The following is a 16811-nucleotide window of genomic DNA, read 5'->3' on the forward strand; positions in this document are numbered from 1 at the left end:
AGACCTAGCCATTTCTTGTTCAGAGACTGTTTATGTTAAGGAACGATTATTATTTTTACATTCTGTTTAATAAACATGTCACCAATAAACATTTCCATCTCGGAATTGCATTTTATCTTTTTTTTTTTAATGTTTAATCTGCAATAACAGATGACAGGGAACAAGTCATTTTTAAGCCGTGTATACAGACCATCTCGCCTGGATACTCTTGTGATCTATGCCATGTGCTATATTTTAAGGAGAGACACTGGATTTGAAAATCTGAACACTCTCCATTCATATTTATAATTTAGGTGTCTTTTCTTCAATGGTATTTTCCAAACTATTTATTCTTCATTGTCATATGATACACTAAAGTTTTAGCCCTTGGCTTTTAGCTTCCTTTTAGGCTTCCATTCCATCATATGGCAGCATGACACAGCCAGAAGCTAAGAATAAACAGCTGCATACTGAGCCAGCCACCCAAGATGACAACAAAAAAGCAATGCCTTCTCAAGACTTCAGACAGTGCAGGATCAGCTTGTTACTTTCAACTCAGTCTCCTATATGCTGCTTCAGTTATTTTACATGCACACACTTAATTCCACTAAACCAGATATAGAGATGACTGTCTTATTCTCATGATGTAGCCTGTGTGTTTAGAACGGCTCTTGAAGTCATTCAGCTCCAGCGATAAAACCACATCCATTTTTTCAACCTATTTCTCCAAATTGTTCAAACACTGTCCGCTACAAATATATGCAGAAATTTCGGTTCAAGGTTCACAAACTACTGAGCTATTTGTTATCAAGAAAGCTCCACAAACCTGTGTTTTTAAATATAACTACCCTAAAGACGCATTTAATTGTTAGTATTAATGCAGCAGGATAAGCCTTTCCGAAACAACAACTTTGTGTAGAAATCCCAACTCACTTGACCTGCAAACAAATTATTATTCTCAAGGCTTAGAACCTTTTCAAATTGCATAGAGTATGTTACTGGAAGGACTTTAGAAAACCTGGAGGAAAAAAGATATACTAGAGAAATAGGGAAAATATTAGAATGTTGTTAAATTATCCTTAAAAATGGAATTAACTGTATTTCAACAAGAAGAGCTCACTGATGGAGTTGCCCAATAGTGGTGGAGATACACGTTTTCTGCCTCAACTGCAGAAACATTTCCTTTCCCAGACATTCTCTCAATAGAAACAGAAATACAACAGCAAATAAGATTTTCTTCCATTCATTCTCTCTCCATTAAGAACTAAAGAGAAATAGCCTTAACCTGACTATAGAAACTATTTAACTCATTCCAGCACTCAGATACAAGTGAAGTGCGCTCAGCAACCAGAAAGAAACCAAGGAAAGAGCTCACTTAAATGATGTTCCAAGCATCCATCTGTGGGGTGGGTAGCAAGACAAAAGAAGATACAGATAGTGATACCTGTGGAAACTTAATTCAGGAGCTCTGTTGGCTTTCAAGTACATGAATTCAGAAGGATTACTTTTGATATTATTAAAAGCTTAATACTCTTAGAATACTAAGACATGTGATATGTTCTTTTCTTATTCTACTGTAAAAGTGGCTGATGATGTACGGCACTGATGACACAACATGGGTCAGAAGCACAAGTTTGTCATCCGAGGAGCTGCTAAAGCTCACATCAAATCACAAAGAACCTAACTGCATGCTCAGCCCATAACAAGGGCTGCGTGAGGATCTGGGGAAATCCTGTCCTCTGCAAGATTCCTGCTCTTCTTGACTCTCACTGCCGTAGGGTAAGACCTTTGGGCCCTTGGCCAGGTGGCTTCATTGTATTACCTACAGGTTCAGGACAGCTGGCCACTATTACTGTAAATGCAAATTGGACTGTGACTTAATCCAGGCAAATCTTTGTAAAGGCAGCAGCATGTTTTAAATGAAGAGTGATAAACTTGAACCATGAAAAAAAGAACACAAGTTTATTTTAATAAAGCCTTTAGAATATAAAACACAAATTATTCCCATTTATTATCTACTATGTAAAAATGTAAAGGTAGAATAGAGTGACAGTTAATAAAAACATGCATTTTCCCCGCATACTTGAGATTTCTTTTCCTCTTTTACATAACCTCTGTGTTCCCTTTTAAATGATGCAGCTTTAAGCATTGGGTACATTCTCCAAACAGTTTTGACGTGTTTCAAACAGTACGATTGTAGGAGCAGAGCTTTGTCGTCCCTTGTGTACATATGCTGTTTGCAAAAGCCTGCCGTACAGATGCAAATTATTGAGATAATGCTGAAAATTTAATAAAACATTGTATGATGATCTTCTGCTTGATGTCCTACAGAACTCTATTGGGATTCAATTAGAAATAGGTAAACGCATTCAAAGACAGGGTCTGGTTCCCTAAGCAAGAGGTTCCTCTGTCAAGTATCTTCATGCTCGTACCCTCATTACTTCAGGCAGCTTCTACAAGTCATAAGATTAATTTTCTCTTCTAATTACCTGTTGGATGTAACAGACAAGCATTTTACAAGTATTTATTAATCTTCTTGGCTTTGATCTAACACACAAGAGCCATTCCATCTATTCTGCGATTTATTAATTAACATATATAAATATACACTAATCTTTCTTGTAGCTTACAATATTGCCTCTAAACACAAGAGGTATTTCAGAGGAGGAAAATCCTGGTGAAGTAATTCTAGTTCATCATTCATACCAAGGAAGTAGCCATCACCACCCCAATCTGCTCAAAATGAGTGGCTTTTTATTTTTAAATATATTCCATAAACACACTAATATATTTTTTTTTAAAGCCTTATAGAAGCTTCCCATTTTGTTTAAAAAAGCAGCAGCATTCTGTCAAGGACTGGGAAAGCTGCAGCTTTTTAGAATTACCACGCTTTAAATATCCAAATCTGTGTGTGTTTTTTTGTTTAAACAGATTAACATTAACAAAATTGTACCAAGAGCAATAAACAGGAAGGAGCAAACCACAAGATCCAGGTTTGCACTAATAAGTTATACTTACTGTACATGCTCCAAGTCTCAAGCCTCGTCAAGAACAATTGTCTTTGAATGCCCATTGCTCTGGTCTTTACCATACATCAGAACATAGCAAACGTTTATCCTTTCAAGCTTACACCATAATTTCTTGCCAAGTAGAACGTGTTTTGAGAATTCAAACATGTAATCGGACACATTCTTTTAACTGAGCGTCTACTTATTTTTGAGGGGTTTGTGCCAAGTTTTCTGTATTAAGCAATTTGGGCCTTTCTAGTAATTTATGATGCCTCTTTCTATGATGAGCCAGAACTTATTAATGTAAAACCAGAAAAAAAAAAAAAAAGAGCTAACAACGGCAAGAAAGCAGTGTCCTCACTTGACTGGAGCTGGGTGACACATACTCCAGCAGACCTAGCCCTGGCTCCTCACTTCAGCGACTGCTTGAAGACCATTCCTCAACGACTTTAGCCCACAAGCAGGAATCCTGTGCTGAGTCTCAATTTTTATGAAAATATGTGCAGCTAAGTCACGAAAGCAAGAATTTGTATTGGAAAGCTAACAAGAACAGTAAAGGGAAGTTCTCACCACTAAGTAAAGAATGGGAGATGAAAGGAAACATTGGTTATGTGCTCCAAGGAGAGAAGAATTTCCCCTCTTAACAGCAAAGAAGGGACAGTTGTCTTTCACCATCAAACTCCCCATCACTTTAATATCCCGGCTTTATGGGTAAAAGTAAGGAATTAATTTGAGTGTAGATAGATTAAGTCAAATACCCAGAATTAGCATGAAACTTTTGCTGTTTAATATGTAATGAAAAATGCACAATCCCTTTAGACAAAAGTAAGAAATACACCACGTATTGTTTATACCAAACACAGTCGGGGACGTGAGCCTTTCGCCTGGGAAAACCATCTTCAAAGTAGCAACTGTTTTCCCAGCTGTGAATACTCCTTCCTGGGAAATCTATTCCTACCATTACAAAAATAATTTTCAAAGGAATGTAAAATTAGTCAGCCTAATCTATGCATATCCGTATTTCAGACACTATTTTGTACCTTCTTAGACATGTCTGTTTACAAAAGGCCTGGTATTCTCTATAAACATTATATAGTGTCACAATGAATTTTACCTCTTAAATAAATAAATAAATGCATCATTAATTCAATAAAATAATTTGCAGCAACTCTATCAATATTCTGAGTAAGAAGCATTAGCAGGAAACAAACCTTTCAGTCCCATAAGCAGCTGCCCTCAAAGTTTGTTTTCTTATTCTCTTTTTCCTAATTTGAAAAATATTGCATAGATATTAAGAAAGCAGACAAACCAAGCAGGATCCCACACAGCAAGTCATAAATGCCAAGTGGGTTTATGGCTTCATAATTTTTTCAGCTATCAAGAGGCCATCCTGCAGAGAGGCAATCAGAAGCCAATGGGCCAGCAAACTAAGCTCTTTGAGGAAGAAAAAAAAATAAGAATAGAAAAATCAACTGCAAGTAGCCCAAAGAAGAGAAATAGGCCCAACATTTCAATTACAGACTGACCAAACCCAGCAGACTAACAGAAGTGATCTAATATCCATCCTGACATTTAACTTCACCATTCTGAGAAAGAAGAGACATTAATTTACCAGAGGTATCAGTTCCAGCAAAATGCTAACTGCTGATGTATCCTGAGATCAAAGGGGGAGGGGGGCAGATGAAAGACAGGGCAAGGATGAACAATTATGTCATGTTCTCTTCATAACGTGGATAAAACTCTATTTGCATGTTAGAGATGCAAGCAAAACAGTCAAAAACAGTACAAGACAAGATTCTTATTCTAGGAGATTACGCTAAACAAAATGGAAGCTTTTAGTAAATTATTTTCCTTTTTCAATATCTGATCGGTTTCACACGTATTTCTAAAAAATAAATACATGGGTAATGCTAAAGCATGCAAAGCAGGATTAACTTAGTAAAGCAAAACTATACAAATGCAGAAAGAGCTGATAATCAATTCACAATGCAAACAGTTTCCAAAAAGAAATTTTAATGTATAGAAATGAAGATACAGCAAATACCAGTAGCCAGCTAATCAGAAGAACATCCTGTAACATCGTGCTAAGTGTTAGCTTCCCAACATCGTTTAGGATGGAAAATACAAGACATGTTATTTTGATGGTTACATGATCAGTTTCCTATTAAAATAAATGTAAAAAGATAGGACTTACAGAGTTTGTTTGCAAATCATCCACAACCCATTACTTCAAAAACAGACTTCAGTATCAATTAGTGGGTTGTCAAAGAAATAAATATATTTCTCAGTTATAGCCTTCCAGTATCTGTGTGATAGGTTTAGTACCATGAATGCTTGGTTTGCATTCATTAAACATTCAAATTACTATCCCAGTTACCTGATTACAAGCAGCATTAGAGATCATACCAAAGTAGCACTCAACTATTTCACCAAGCTGATGACAAAATGTTTTATCTCCACGGCATAAACAGCATGATTTTTATGGGGCTTTCCACTACTACAAGCAAAACAATTTTAAAGAATCATTCTTTGTGGCTTGCTTTGCTCTAGTACTAGTTTAATAACTCCTTGCCTGTATAATAATCCCCAAAAGGCTGAACAGAGAAACACTTTCCCTAGTAATTTTGCCATTTCCCATTTAGTAAACACAGCTTACTGTTTGGGCACCTGCACACTAGCCCTCTGATTAAAGAAACACTATGAGCTACTTGTTTATTTGCCATTGTTTGTACTATCTGTATGGAATCTCAAAAATTAAATTCCTTTCCCACTGATTTTGCCTTTATCTGGGGAAAATGTTGATTCCTCCTCCTCCAACCATTTGCAATGCTGACAATAACAAGAAACAGGCAAGGACTCATACTCTAGGAGCATTACCTAAAATACCCGTCAACCATGAACAACGGGATTTGATTTATAAAGACTGACTGGCTCTTACTCAATTTTCCTTGAAGTTACAATGTTTGCTAGACTAAATTGGGAAGGAAGAGGAAATGAATATTGTTTTCTATGGATTAGCAATTTCGAGTCTCTCTTGCTTAATAGATGATCAACTCTGGAAGAATTTTACTGTTCTGTGGAAAGCCTGCAGCTCTGAAAACAACACTGGAGAAACAAGATCTACTGTTAAATTATGAGGTTAAAAGATCCTTTGGTACAGTAAGGTCATTCTCAGTAGAACTCAAATACCCTTTGTGAACAAAGCAACCACAACATGTTGTTCCTTGCTGACAATGTTGTAAGTGTCAGTACACTGTTTCGATAAGCTTTTGTGGCACTAAGGCAGCTGAAACTTTGAAGGGTGAAGAAATCCATAAACAGAAGCAAGACATGAGTAATTGCAAACAAGCACTTCTAATGCTTTTGTTATTTCAACATGACAGTTAACAATATTGTAAGTATTCTTTTCAGAGAACTGAAACAAAATTAATTTGTCGCAGACAAGGTCCATCAGAAAGTTCTTACTTAAAACGCCAGTATTTAACTTCAGACCACCAGTCTAGACAGCACATTTTACATCTCTTATTTTAATGCCTATCATATGCGACAACTCAAAAGAATAATCTCCAACCGTAGTAAGGTTTAACATGTGAATACGTTAGTGAACTACAAAATCATTAAAAAACTAGCAAAACTAATGTCCAGGCATTTTAAAAAGCAAGGTTAAAAACGTGGGTTTTATTGACAAGTAGCTAAATAAAACAGTAACATTAGGGAAATCTCAGATAAAAACACAATACAAGTTTAAAAACTTGTATCGTTCGGCTTTACTAGAGCTGTGTGCTTCTAAGATCATTCATGAAAACATTTTTATTGGACTTGAATTGCTCTTTGTTATTTAATGTAAACAATAGAAATCGAGTAGATGAAAATCAATAAAACATCAAGATTACTCAGAAAGGTCAAGCTGTTCCAAGGAAAAACGCTTTAATCTTAGGCTGGTGAGAATTTTTGAAATAAATTCCATACAAGAATGATCAATGTATACTAAATTCAGTCACTTAAGACACACTTCAACGTGCCTGCCTGCAGCTCTAACAAAATCAATTAGAGATTTACGTTTTCCGCTTTGGAGACTAAAAGTGCTGCAGTAAAATAGGAAGAAAGTAAACCACAGGGAAGTAAAGTGATTTAATGAACCACTGAAAACTCTCCGCCACCAAAAGCAGTGTGCTATGCTGCTATCTTTTGACGTATTTCCATCACATATGAGACTTCCACAGAAACTGGAACCTACCCATTCGTGCCTTAAGGCCAAAAAATTGGCTTTAAATCAGCGCATTAAAAGTCAGTCACAGCTTATCAGAAACCAGTTGTCATCCTTCAGGAATTTCTGTAGATCTATCAAAATTTCAGCTTAAAGTAACAAAAAATATAAAGAAAATTAGATTGCAGAACAAGCACTCTCAGCAGTTGCCTGAATCTTTGTTCCATCCAAGCCAACTGAGCGCTTTTCTCTGCGGCTTCAGAGTTCCTTCTGGTCTTCCCGTACATGTAAAGGAATTTTACCTTTTTTTCTACTACATTTTCCACACTGTCCTATCATCAAAAGCATTTTAAAACCCAATGCCACTGTGACTTAACTGAGTATTTCACACAAAGCTGAGGGTACGCATGCTGAGTAATAATCATAAACCAATACACAGCTGACATTCGTTAACTATTCCTGAAGTAAAATAGCTTAAAATCTGCTTAACATTTTTCATCCCCAACAGCCATTTCAAACAAAAAACGTGGTCTACTAACTTATACTTTCCTACTATCAACAGTCACAGTTTATAAAGCTGATGCCAAAAAATGGCTTCTCATAGACCTTATATGGTATTCCCTAAAACTAACACCAGATACATGTTTAAGCCACCCACTGACACCAACATTTATAGTTGTAAGTGTTGTTGTGCCTAGCGGTGTTCCCTAGTAGTATTAAGGAGCCTGCTTTCCACTTAATATTTGTTCTTCCTTTCACAGTCCTACAGTCTTAGTGATGAAGGAGAACCAATTTGGGGGTTCTAAGATCTTATCAGTTGATATTAATCGGATAGTCCAGAAAGGCCCTGCTTGCCAGGGGTTTGAAGTCCTCTTGGGATTTTTTCCACTTGTATATAAAACGCTTCAGAACGTCACAGGCAGTAAAATTTTAATTTTGACATTTCAATTTCACACCGTTTTATCCTGGAAAATTACTTCCACACAAATTGAATTACATTTCTGTGGATCTAAGTCCATAATATAGAACTAACAAAGGAAATAAGTGTTCCCTCTCACTAAGCTATAAATACAAGATTTTCCATTTTTGCTTTGATATAGACAGAGATGTACTCTTCCCTGACTTTACTTAAGCATATTTCTGCTGAGATATAAACAGCAAGAATTTAGAGTCTCCAAATAGCCACTGCCAACAGATCTGCTTTTCTTATATTGTCTCACAAACTCTAAATGTAATAGCTAGAGACACTTTTACATGAATGCAAAAGCTCTCAGAAAAAAATCAAGTATTCTTGCCAATAAGTTTCAATAAAGTGTAACAGTAAAATAAGAACTACTACTTTTTAGTTACTATCTTCACTGAACTATATAACTCACGATAAATGAGAGCAATACGTACCTTTTACATTTATTTTATGTTAGGTCAGTAAACAAGGAATGCTTTTAAGACCATGGCTTAAAGTCACTCTTACAATTCCTAAGGAAATGAATTTTGCCTGTCATTCTCCAGTTCTTTGTATTATCGAACCACTTGATTCTCTGATCCATGTTTTGCATTAACTTACTCAGAAGACCACTGTTAAGTTGCCCTGCTTTTGTATTGTTTCCTTCAGGGAAAAAAAGACTTAGACCTTTAAATTTCCACTTAAACGATATCTCAATATTACTAATTTCATTCTTATTAATTTATCAAATATTCCTTAATACAGAGACTGCTGACACCTCCTGGCCACTTGACATTCTGACCAAAAATCAACAGGATTTCCATGAAGAAATCTTTCATGTGCTCCCAACCCCTCAGAATCACATGAAGACTTAAGCTACGCCTATACTGCCATATGACAGTTGCTTAAAGGCATTTCGTTTCCCTTTTGCTCACATGCTCTCACCCAGCCTCTGCCTTTCACAGAAGCATTCAGAACAGAGACCGTGTACTCTGAATGCTACAACCACATTCAGAAATCAGACACACCTCATGATTTTGGCGGAGTTTATCTTTTCATTTTCACTCTAGGCATATCATATCCGAGGAATCACTGCACTGAATCTCGTGGTACGTTCAGGTTTGGTGCTGAACACCACAGGTAATACCACAGGTAACTGTTTTATTGAATTAAACAGTCAAAGCTGGGATAACCTACCTGAAGGCTCTGTTTCATTTTCTTTGGTTCACTTTCTGATTCCAGCTCTCCCTTTGGGGCCACACGCTGCTTTAGCTTTTTCCTTTTCTCCTCCTTCATTTCTTTGCTTTGTGTATTCTTTTTTGCCATTCTGGAACAGAATGTTATGCAATTATAACCTGCCAAAGTGCAATTAGAACCCTATTTATTTATTTAATTATTTTAGATGCCACTACGAAAGTGCAATTAAGATCCTTTTATTTATTTGAAATAATTTTAATTTATTATACATGCCAGAGAAGCATATACTGACAAGCTACCCTATAACCCCACCATCTCAAGAGTCACATCTGACTGCCTAACCACGCCAACAGCCGTTAGCGCCGAACCTGGACCACTTCGGCTGAATTTCCCCCCTTCCCTCAGGATCACGCTCCGGTTACTCCCCCCCGGGACCCCACAGCCTCGGTGCCGCCCGCTCCCGAAGCCGGCACAGCCACGCGGCTCCCGCTCTGCCTGACGGCGGCCGTTACCCTGCCTTTTACACCGGCACGAGGGCGCGGAGAGGCCCACGGATCCCAAAAGATCCCAAAAGATCCCCACGGATCCCCCTCAGCCCGCCCCGGCCCGGCCGCCCCTCAGCGGCCACGCGAGGACCGGGTGCACGCGGCCCCCTCACGCACCTCTCACCCACGCTCCCCGCCGCAGCCCGCCCCCTCCCTGCCATTGGCTGCAGCAAAGGGAGCGGGCGCTTCCGGTTGGCGCTCGGAGCTGCCAATCCGGTAACTGGCCAATAGGAAGGCGAGGTGCCGTGTTGAACGCCCGCTCGGAGGGAGCGTGCTGAGGGCGGGCCCGGCCGGCTTTTTTGGTGTGACGTCAGCTCCGCGCGCCGAGGTGGCCCCTCGCGGAGGGCGGTCCCGATGCGGGAGGGAGGCGTGGCCTCAGCGCTCGCCCCGCCCACCGTTGCCGGGGTGACCGTTGCCAGGGTGACGGCCGCCGGGCCCGGGGCGCACCCGAGGCCTACGGGGCCCACCGCGGCCTGCGGGCCCCGCGCAGCCCCCCCACCCCGGCCCTGCCCAAGCCTGGCCCCGGTGGGCGGCCACCGCCGGTGTCCCCCACACAGCCCCGCGCTGCCACCCCCCTCATGGGCTAGCACAGGGGCTTTCGGCTCCCCAGGGAGCGGTGTTGCCTGCTTCAGTCAGCAGATCATAACCACTCTGCGTCTGGAGCAGCCCCGTGGGGCTCTGAGAGCAGGGAACAGGGAGCCGCTCAGGTGTGGGTGGGTGAGAAACATCGCCCAGCACATGGGTTCCTGGAAACCTACCGGTTTCCATTTGCTATAAATACTTACCATGTGCACAAACATCTCCCCGGTGATTTAAGGGCAGGAATATTTACTGGAAACAAATGAGTCACTGGAGCATTTTTAAGTAACAGCCTGACACAGTGGTTTCAGCTTCCAAATGCTTTGACCCCAGTAGTTGAGGTGCCAGCAGACGCTGGCAGCAATAACTCAATAGTATTACACATACCCATGTGAAGAGGTAAACCTTTATACTTTTCTCCTGTCCAGACTGAGGTCACAACCATTGCTATGGTACACTACGTACACTAGTACACTATGGGGAACTTATCGCACAGTTGTCAGGACCCACTGCTGCTCCCCCTGTACACCCTTCCCCACACCAGGATACACAGCAGAGTTTGGGAACACGTCCAGTTGTATATTGTACAGAAAGATTATAAAAGTCCCATAACTAGCACTGCGTTAGGAGTGGGTTATGGCACTAGAGCACACAAGATAATCGCTAGGTGGTGGTATCTAAAATTAGAGCCGTAATTTAGGCTCTTTTGTTCCAATGTGAATGGGGAAAGCATGTTTTCTGTGTTTAGAGTGCCTTGAATAACAATCGTTTTATTACACATCCTATTGTGACACCCTGTGGTTAAACACAGTATTACAAATACTGCCAAATCACTATTTAGACCACATGAACGGATAAAACAAGGCTAACTGGAACTAGCAGTGGTAATTTGTACCTGCCAACTTCAGACATAGTTTGGCCGACTATGACCTTCCATACCACTTTAACCATTCTCCAAAAAACATGTCAATGTATGAGAAATCACATTGGACAATAGGGAGTAGCACACTTTTTTTTTTTGTTCCACATTTGCTAGAAATTGTATTATCTTTGCCCTTTCTGATAAAAGATCTACAAGTCAATACGTTGGTCATTTGTGTTATTCCTGTAAGGGACCATAAATCCACATTTTTTTAGGGAGCATTCATAATCCAAGAATTAAGCCTCTTCAAATAGAAATGAGAAGCACACAACAACCTTCGCACAACTGCAGTAGACCCCAAGGTTGTATAAACCATATGTGTTGTGTTAACTGCAATCATGCTCACATCTCTTGTGCTATTATCAAAGATTATTTTTCCCAGGTCAAGGAACACAGCATTCTCAGCTACGTAAACTGCTATTCCTCCCACCTCATGAAAATGGGGTTGGGAACTCAACTGCAGGTGATTCAATAGACTGCAATTACCCATCAGTTAGTCCTAAACCAATACTCCAGCCTACCAGCCCCAGCATGCAGAGGAATGGTTCCAATGACACATGAAATTGAGGTCTTGGCCCCCTGACATCATCAGTAAGCTTTGGCATTTTTCTCACAATTAGTTGGATGAGAGGTCTACTTAGATCACAGCTGGGGAATTAGCATTGTTCATTAACAGCACATTTCTATTTCCTCAAGCTACAGTACTTTGGGCCCCAAACTAAGCAGCTGGATGTTCACCCAGTTCAAAGAGCTGAGCCTTCAGGTAAGACTGCTGATGAAGACAGACATAACAGAAAATGTATCTTCATTTAAGCCTTTCAGAAAGGGAGCAAGACTAGGCTCCTTTGACAAGGCTGTATTTTGGCCTTATTATGTGGGACAAGGAACAGTTAATAGCTTCTGTTTTCGTTTTTGCCCCAACTGCAAGAAAACACCAATACAAGCCTAGATTTCTACCTTGGGGGCAATAAATTATGAGGAATTATGCTGTGCACGCCTCTGTGAGCACTATCCCTCCTGTGAATTGCTTAGGGATGGCCTGGAAGGACAGGGTATGGCTTTATAAATCAGTACTTCCAACAACATTCAGAAACCAAGAGACACTATAGAAAACTGATTTCACATTGATATATGTTATTGTCAAGTACAATGCTGCATTGTGCCAGATCATTTCCAGAAGGATTGAGAGCTGTGACATTAACATGTATTTCAGTCTTTCATCTTATGAGAGACTCAGTTTAGACCTTGCATGACCTAAGCAAAACTAGCAGTGTTTCACCCTAATTTTAGTTTTCTGTCTACCACCACCCCCCAGTTCCCTCCAAGTGTTTTTCATAGTAGGGTGATGGTTGTACCAGATGATCTTGAAGGTCTTTTCCAACCTTAATGATTCTATGATTGTATTAAAGCTCTCATTCTAAATACAGAAACAAAAAGTTGGCTTAGAAAGGGTGACAGTTTATTAAATCCATAAGAGATTATACACAAAAATAAGTTACTTGCATAGAGAAAGTTTAAAGAGCTTCAGACAAGATTAACTCTGAAGTCAGCAGAGGCTTGATCCAGCGTGAAGAGTTTCTATTATCTGCATCTGAAAGACAATAGAGTAAACTGTAAGAGTCATTCAACCACAACTTGCAGTCACAAGGCAGTAAACCATGGCTGGGAAGGACTTGGGCCATTCAGTCAGATTTGCTATGCTTTCTCAGCATTACAATGAAGCACCAGTTTTCCAAAACTTGACCAAAAGCCTTATCCTGGGCAGGTGGGAGACCAACCTGCTGGTACAATAAACAACTTAATGCCCTAATGCTTGTGTCTACATAGCCATTTTAATCCTCACAGTGTGGAGAAATAAAAATTCGCTTGTGCTGTCAGAAAGCTCTCTGCTATATTCCCAACACTGATCAAAGGTCAACTACAAAGCCTAGAGCAGTTAGATGTATGACAGCAGCACTACCATGCTGTGTTGACCTAAGACTATTTTAAACTATCTCATCTTGTTCCACAGCTTATACCTGTTGTGCTGACGGTTCCCATTAGATGGCACTACAATTGCTTCTGTTGACTTGAAGGCAGTTTGAGATGCTCTCATCAGAGCTGCATACCTACAAAGAAATACAACCAGGCTCAGCACCACTTAAGCATGCTTCCAGTAGTCTCACTCTTCCATCCAGTTTAATTATCCACATCTGGCACACAAGTCTTACATTCCTACTGCACAGAGCAAGGAAGGTATGTCTGCCTGCAAGAGATGTTTTATTAAAGTTAAGTTTAAAATCAATACCTTGCCACAGTTTATTCTTGGTTAATTCAAGGCTCTGCATAGGGTTCTAGTATTTAGATCAAGACCTTAAAAGGTACTTGAATTGGCAAGCACCTGTTCTCAGGGCTTTTTTTTTTTTTTTTGAAAGAGCATGCTATCAAATTAAGTAAGCTTGGAAGAATTTTAGGAAAGCATTTGACAAGCAGCTTTTTTTCCCCTTGGCTCAGGCTTTCAGAAGTTAGGTCCAAGATTCAGAGAGGAAATTATGTCTATTTTATTGAAGTGACCAGTAGTATACAGAATTCCTGATTTGCCTGAGCTCCCCACCAAGCCCTGAAGCTTCAGCTTAATCTCAAAGTACCACAACTACAGCTTACCCAGCCTTGGAGATGGGGTGGCTGCTCCCTTTACAGTCATGGTCCAGAGGATGCCGATGCTTTATGCAGAAATTACCATTGCACTGTTCACAAACTACCTTCATCATCTCTTTTCTTTTGCAGCCTGGCTTTAAGCACTTGTTTGTGAAGATCTAGAAAACACAGGAAACTACATTAGCAATACCTGGTTGCTTTCTGAGATCAGCTTCCAAGCAGCGACCATGCTGAAGCATGAATGCTCAAGCACTCTTAGAGCAAAAAAGAAACAGAACAAGCTTCTATACATTCTGCTGTCAGAAAATGAAGCTTCACAAGCATTAGGCAAACAGATTTCAACAGCAGTTTTCTCACCTTCTCCTTTTGCTGTGCTGGATTGTATTTGCAGTCCTTATCCATGTGGGCTCCAACCACAACATCTGGTATTTCCCCCTTCTGTACTGGGACAGGTGCATTACAGAGTGGACACACCGGAACCTGCACATTCTGAGAACACACCACACAGATTAGAAGTCTGACCCAGTTACTGTTCTGCCCTTCCCCTTTTCTTAGCCATGGGTAATGATAGTATATTTACAAGTGCTTTATGTTCTACTCATTTACTAATGCTCTTAAAGATGTCCTTCATGAAGGTAACTGTATATTTGTATCCAAAAAGCCCGAAGTGCTATGCCAAATAAGTTTGTACCAACATATTCAATAAATTCACTTTAAATGTGATTGTAGGCTTCCTGAAACTGTAGTCTTGAACACCACACAGCCCAAGTATGAACGAGAGATTAATATTCAGCCCCATTTTTCCCATTTATTTATCCTGTAGTTTCATGCTTGCTGTCTTGCAGCTCAAAAAAATACGGGCTGCAGAAAGTTTTAGGCCACACTACATTAAAGTATAAAGCACCCCTCTTTGGGAAGGTGCGGAATAAGTGAAAGAAACTAGAATCCAGCAGTAGTAAGCTCAGAAGTGTTGTCCCATTGCAGCTGAAGTTCAGCTGTATCATTAGCTTATCTCATGGTTCTCTCACCTGCTTTTATTGAAACCACAGGTCAAATTTCAGAGCAGCCTTTCTGCATGATTTAGCAACTCTGCAGTGTCAATTACTGACTCACGTACAGGAACTTACTTTCTTGTAGGCAGAGCCACACTTGTGGTCATCATAACGGATATGGTCTTTGCAGAAGACTTCCCCACACGCATCACATTTCAGAGGCAGGAAGTCTGGGTAAGGAATGAAGAGAGAAAACAGATTTGTATACAGCAGAGCTAACAGCTTTACAGTGCACTTACTGAAGACAAATAAATCCTAAAGCAAATCATCATTTTGGTGTAGTCACAACCCAGGTAACTGTAGGAAGAGGATGTATTTTTTCATAAACACTGAAAGACAAAAGTTAAAACTGAAAACTTTTCCCTCTTTTCCCCCCGTGCTAGACCAACACAAACCATCAATACCTCAGGAGTTCTTAGAACACTGAAACTTTTCAAGAGGCATTAGCCAGAAGCTTGGGATTGAAGTACAAAACCAAAACCCCATCTCAAAAGATATTTTCCTTCAAACACAAAAGCTCCATAGGCTTATTAACAACACACCAGCATGAAATGCTACAGCCTTCACTATTACTCTTCTACGGGATCTATTTAGGAGGTGCTACAGAAGAAGCCCGAGCATCTGGTAGTAACCAGCGCACCCCAATACAGAACCCAGCTCATCAAGAAGGGGACGGGGGACACCCCCCCCCGGCTCTCACCCAGCCTCCTGCAGGCGCGCTCAGCGCAGTGCCGCCCCAGCTCCGGCAGCTCCATGCCCGCCCGCCTGGTGCCGGCCCCGCCGCCTTTATGCCTTCCTGCTGACTCAGCCCCCGTCCGCTGCTGAGTCACGCTCCCGCCCGCCCCGGCCCCCGCCGATGACGTCACGGCGGGGAGAGCCAATGGGACCCCCGGGCCGCCGGCGCCGGCTGCTGCGCGCGCTAAGGGGGCGGCCAATCGGAGGGCGGGGGTGGGGATGTGCTGAGTCATGGGGAGGTGTGGTGGGGTGGGGCGGGGCTGGGATTGGGGATTGAGATTGGGGATTGAGATTGGGGATTGGGATTGGGGATTGGGATTGGGATTGAGGTTGGGGATAGGGATGAGGGTTGGGATTGGCACTGAGATTGGGGATGGAGATTAAGGATAGGGATGGGGATAGAGATGAGGGTTGGGATTGAGATTGGGGATGGGGATAGGGATTAGGGATAGGGAGGGGGATTAGAGATTGGGATTGGGGAGGGGGATTAGGAATGGGGATAGGGTGAGAGTTGGGATGGGGATTGGGGATGGGGATGGGGATTAGGAATGAAGATTGGGGATAGGGATGGGGATGAGGGTTGTGATTGGGATGGGGGATAGGGATGAGGATTGAGATTGGGGCTGGGGTTGGGGTTGGGTTTAGTGCTGGCGGTGGGAAGGAGTGTTTTTGTCCCAGCAGGCTGATACTCGGGACCCTACTGTAGGATTTCAGCACACACTAACTGGTTTGGGTGGACGAGCATCAGCTGCAGCAGGGGTTTGCATGGGTCAGCTGATAAAAAGTCCCTCAGCTGGCCTCTGCTCCAAAGCAGTCACCTCACTTCAAGGAAAGCTGATCCGACAGGCAGCAGGAGACTGAGGCGTGGTTTAGAAACGCTGACCTTTCCCCTACCCGTTGGCTGTGTGTAATAAAGTTTACCTCATGCGAGGGAGGGAGGCCTATTGACTTAATGACACTCGTGACCAGATTGAGAAATGATGGAGCGTTGTCCCACCTCTGCTCTC

At 41.3% G+C, this 16811-nt stretch overlaps 2 protein-coding genes across 6 annotated transcripts in view; both read right to left on the minus strand.

Moving 5' to 3' along the window:
* Nucleotides 1–10119, minus strand: part of C15H7orf50 (chromosome 15 C7orf50 homolog) — a 125656-nt gene extending 115537 nt beyond the window's left edge. The window contains exons 1-2 of one of the 2 annotated variants that reach the window (XM_040574704.1): nucleotides 9997–10119; nucleotides 9335–9464 (exon numbers count right to left, since the gene is read on the minus strand). In XM_040574704.1, coding sequence (XP_040430638.1) covers nucleotides 9335–9464; nucleotides 9997–10040 — 174 coding nt within the window. In that variant the 5' untranslated portion in view covers nucleotides 10041–10119. The other variant, XM_040574706.1, reaches the window with a different exon arrangement.
* Nucleotides 10120–12817: 2698 nt separating this feature from the next.
* Nucleotides 12818–15885, minus strand: ZFAND2A (zinc finger AN1-type containing 2A). Of its 4 annotated transcripts, XR_005824582.1 has the most exons (7): nucleotides 15770–15872; nucleotides 15145–15239; nucleotides 14375–14506; nucleotides 14024–14175; nucleotides 13591–13625; nucleotides 13399–13488; nucleotides 12818–12971 (listed from the first exon to the last, which is right to left on the minus strand). XR_005824582.1 is itself a non-coding variant. In XM_040574711.1 (6 exons), the coding sequence occupies exons 1-6, from the start codon at nucleotides 15822–15824 to the stop codon at nucleotides 12962–12964; spliced, it is 534 nt and encodes a 177-aa protein (XP_040430645.1). In that variant the 5' UTR covers nucleotides 15825–15877; the 3' UTR covers nucleotides 12818–12961. The 4 variants fall into 4 exon arrangements, 3 of the variants coding, with proteins under 3 accessions (XP_040430645.1, XP_040430644.1, XP_040430646.1); XM_040574711.1 differs by lacking the exon at nucleotides 13591–13625 and having other exon boundaries at nucleotides 15770–15877; XM_040574710.1 differs by lacking the exon at nucleotides 13591–13625 and having other exon boundaries at nucleotides 12818–13488; nucleotides 15770–15885.
* Nucleotides 15886–16811: the final 926 nt, after the last annotated feature.

This window comes from Cygnus olor, chromosome 15 (assembly GCF_009769625.2).
Source record: "Cygnus olor isolate bCygOlo1 chromosome 15, bCygOlo1.pri.v2, whole genome shotgun sequence".
NCBI classification, from domain to species: domain Eukaryota; kingdom Metazoa; phylum Chordata; class Aves; order Anseriformes; family Anatidae; genus Cygnus; species Cygnus olor.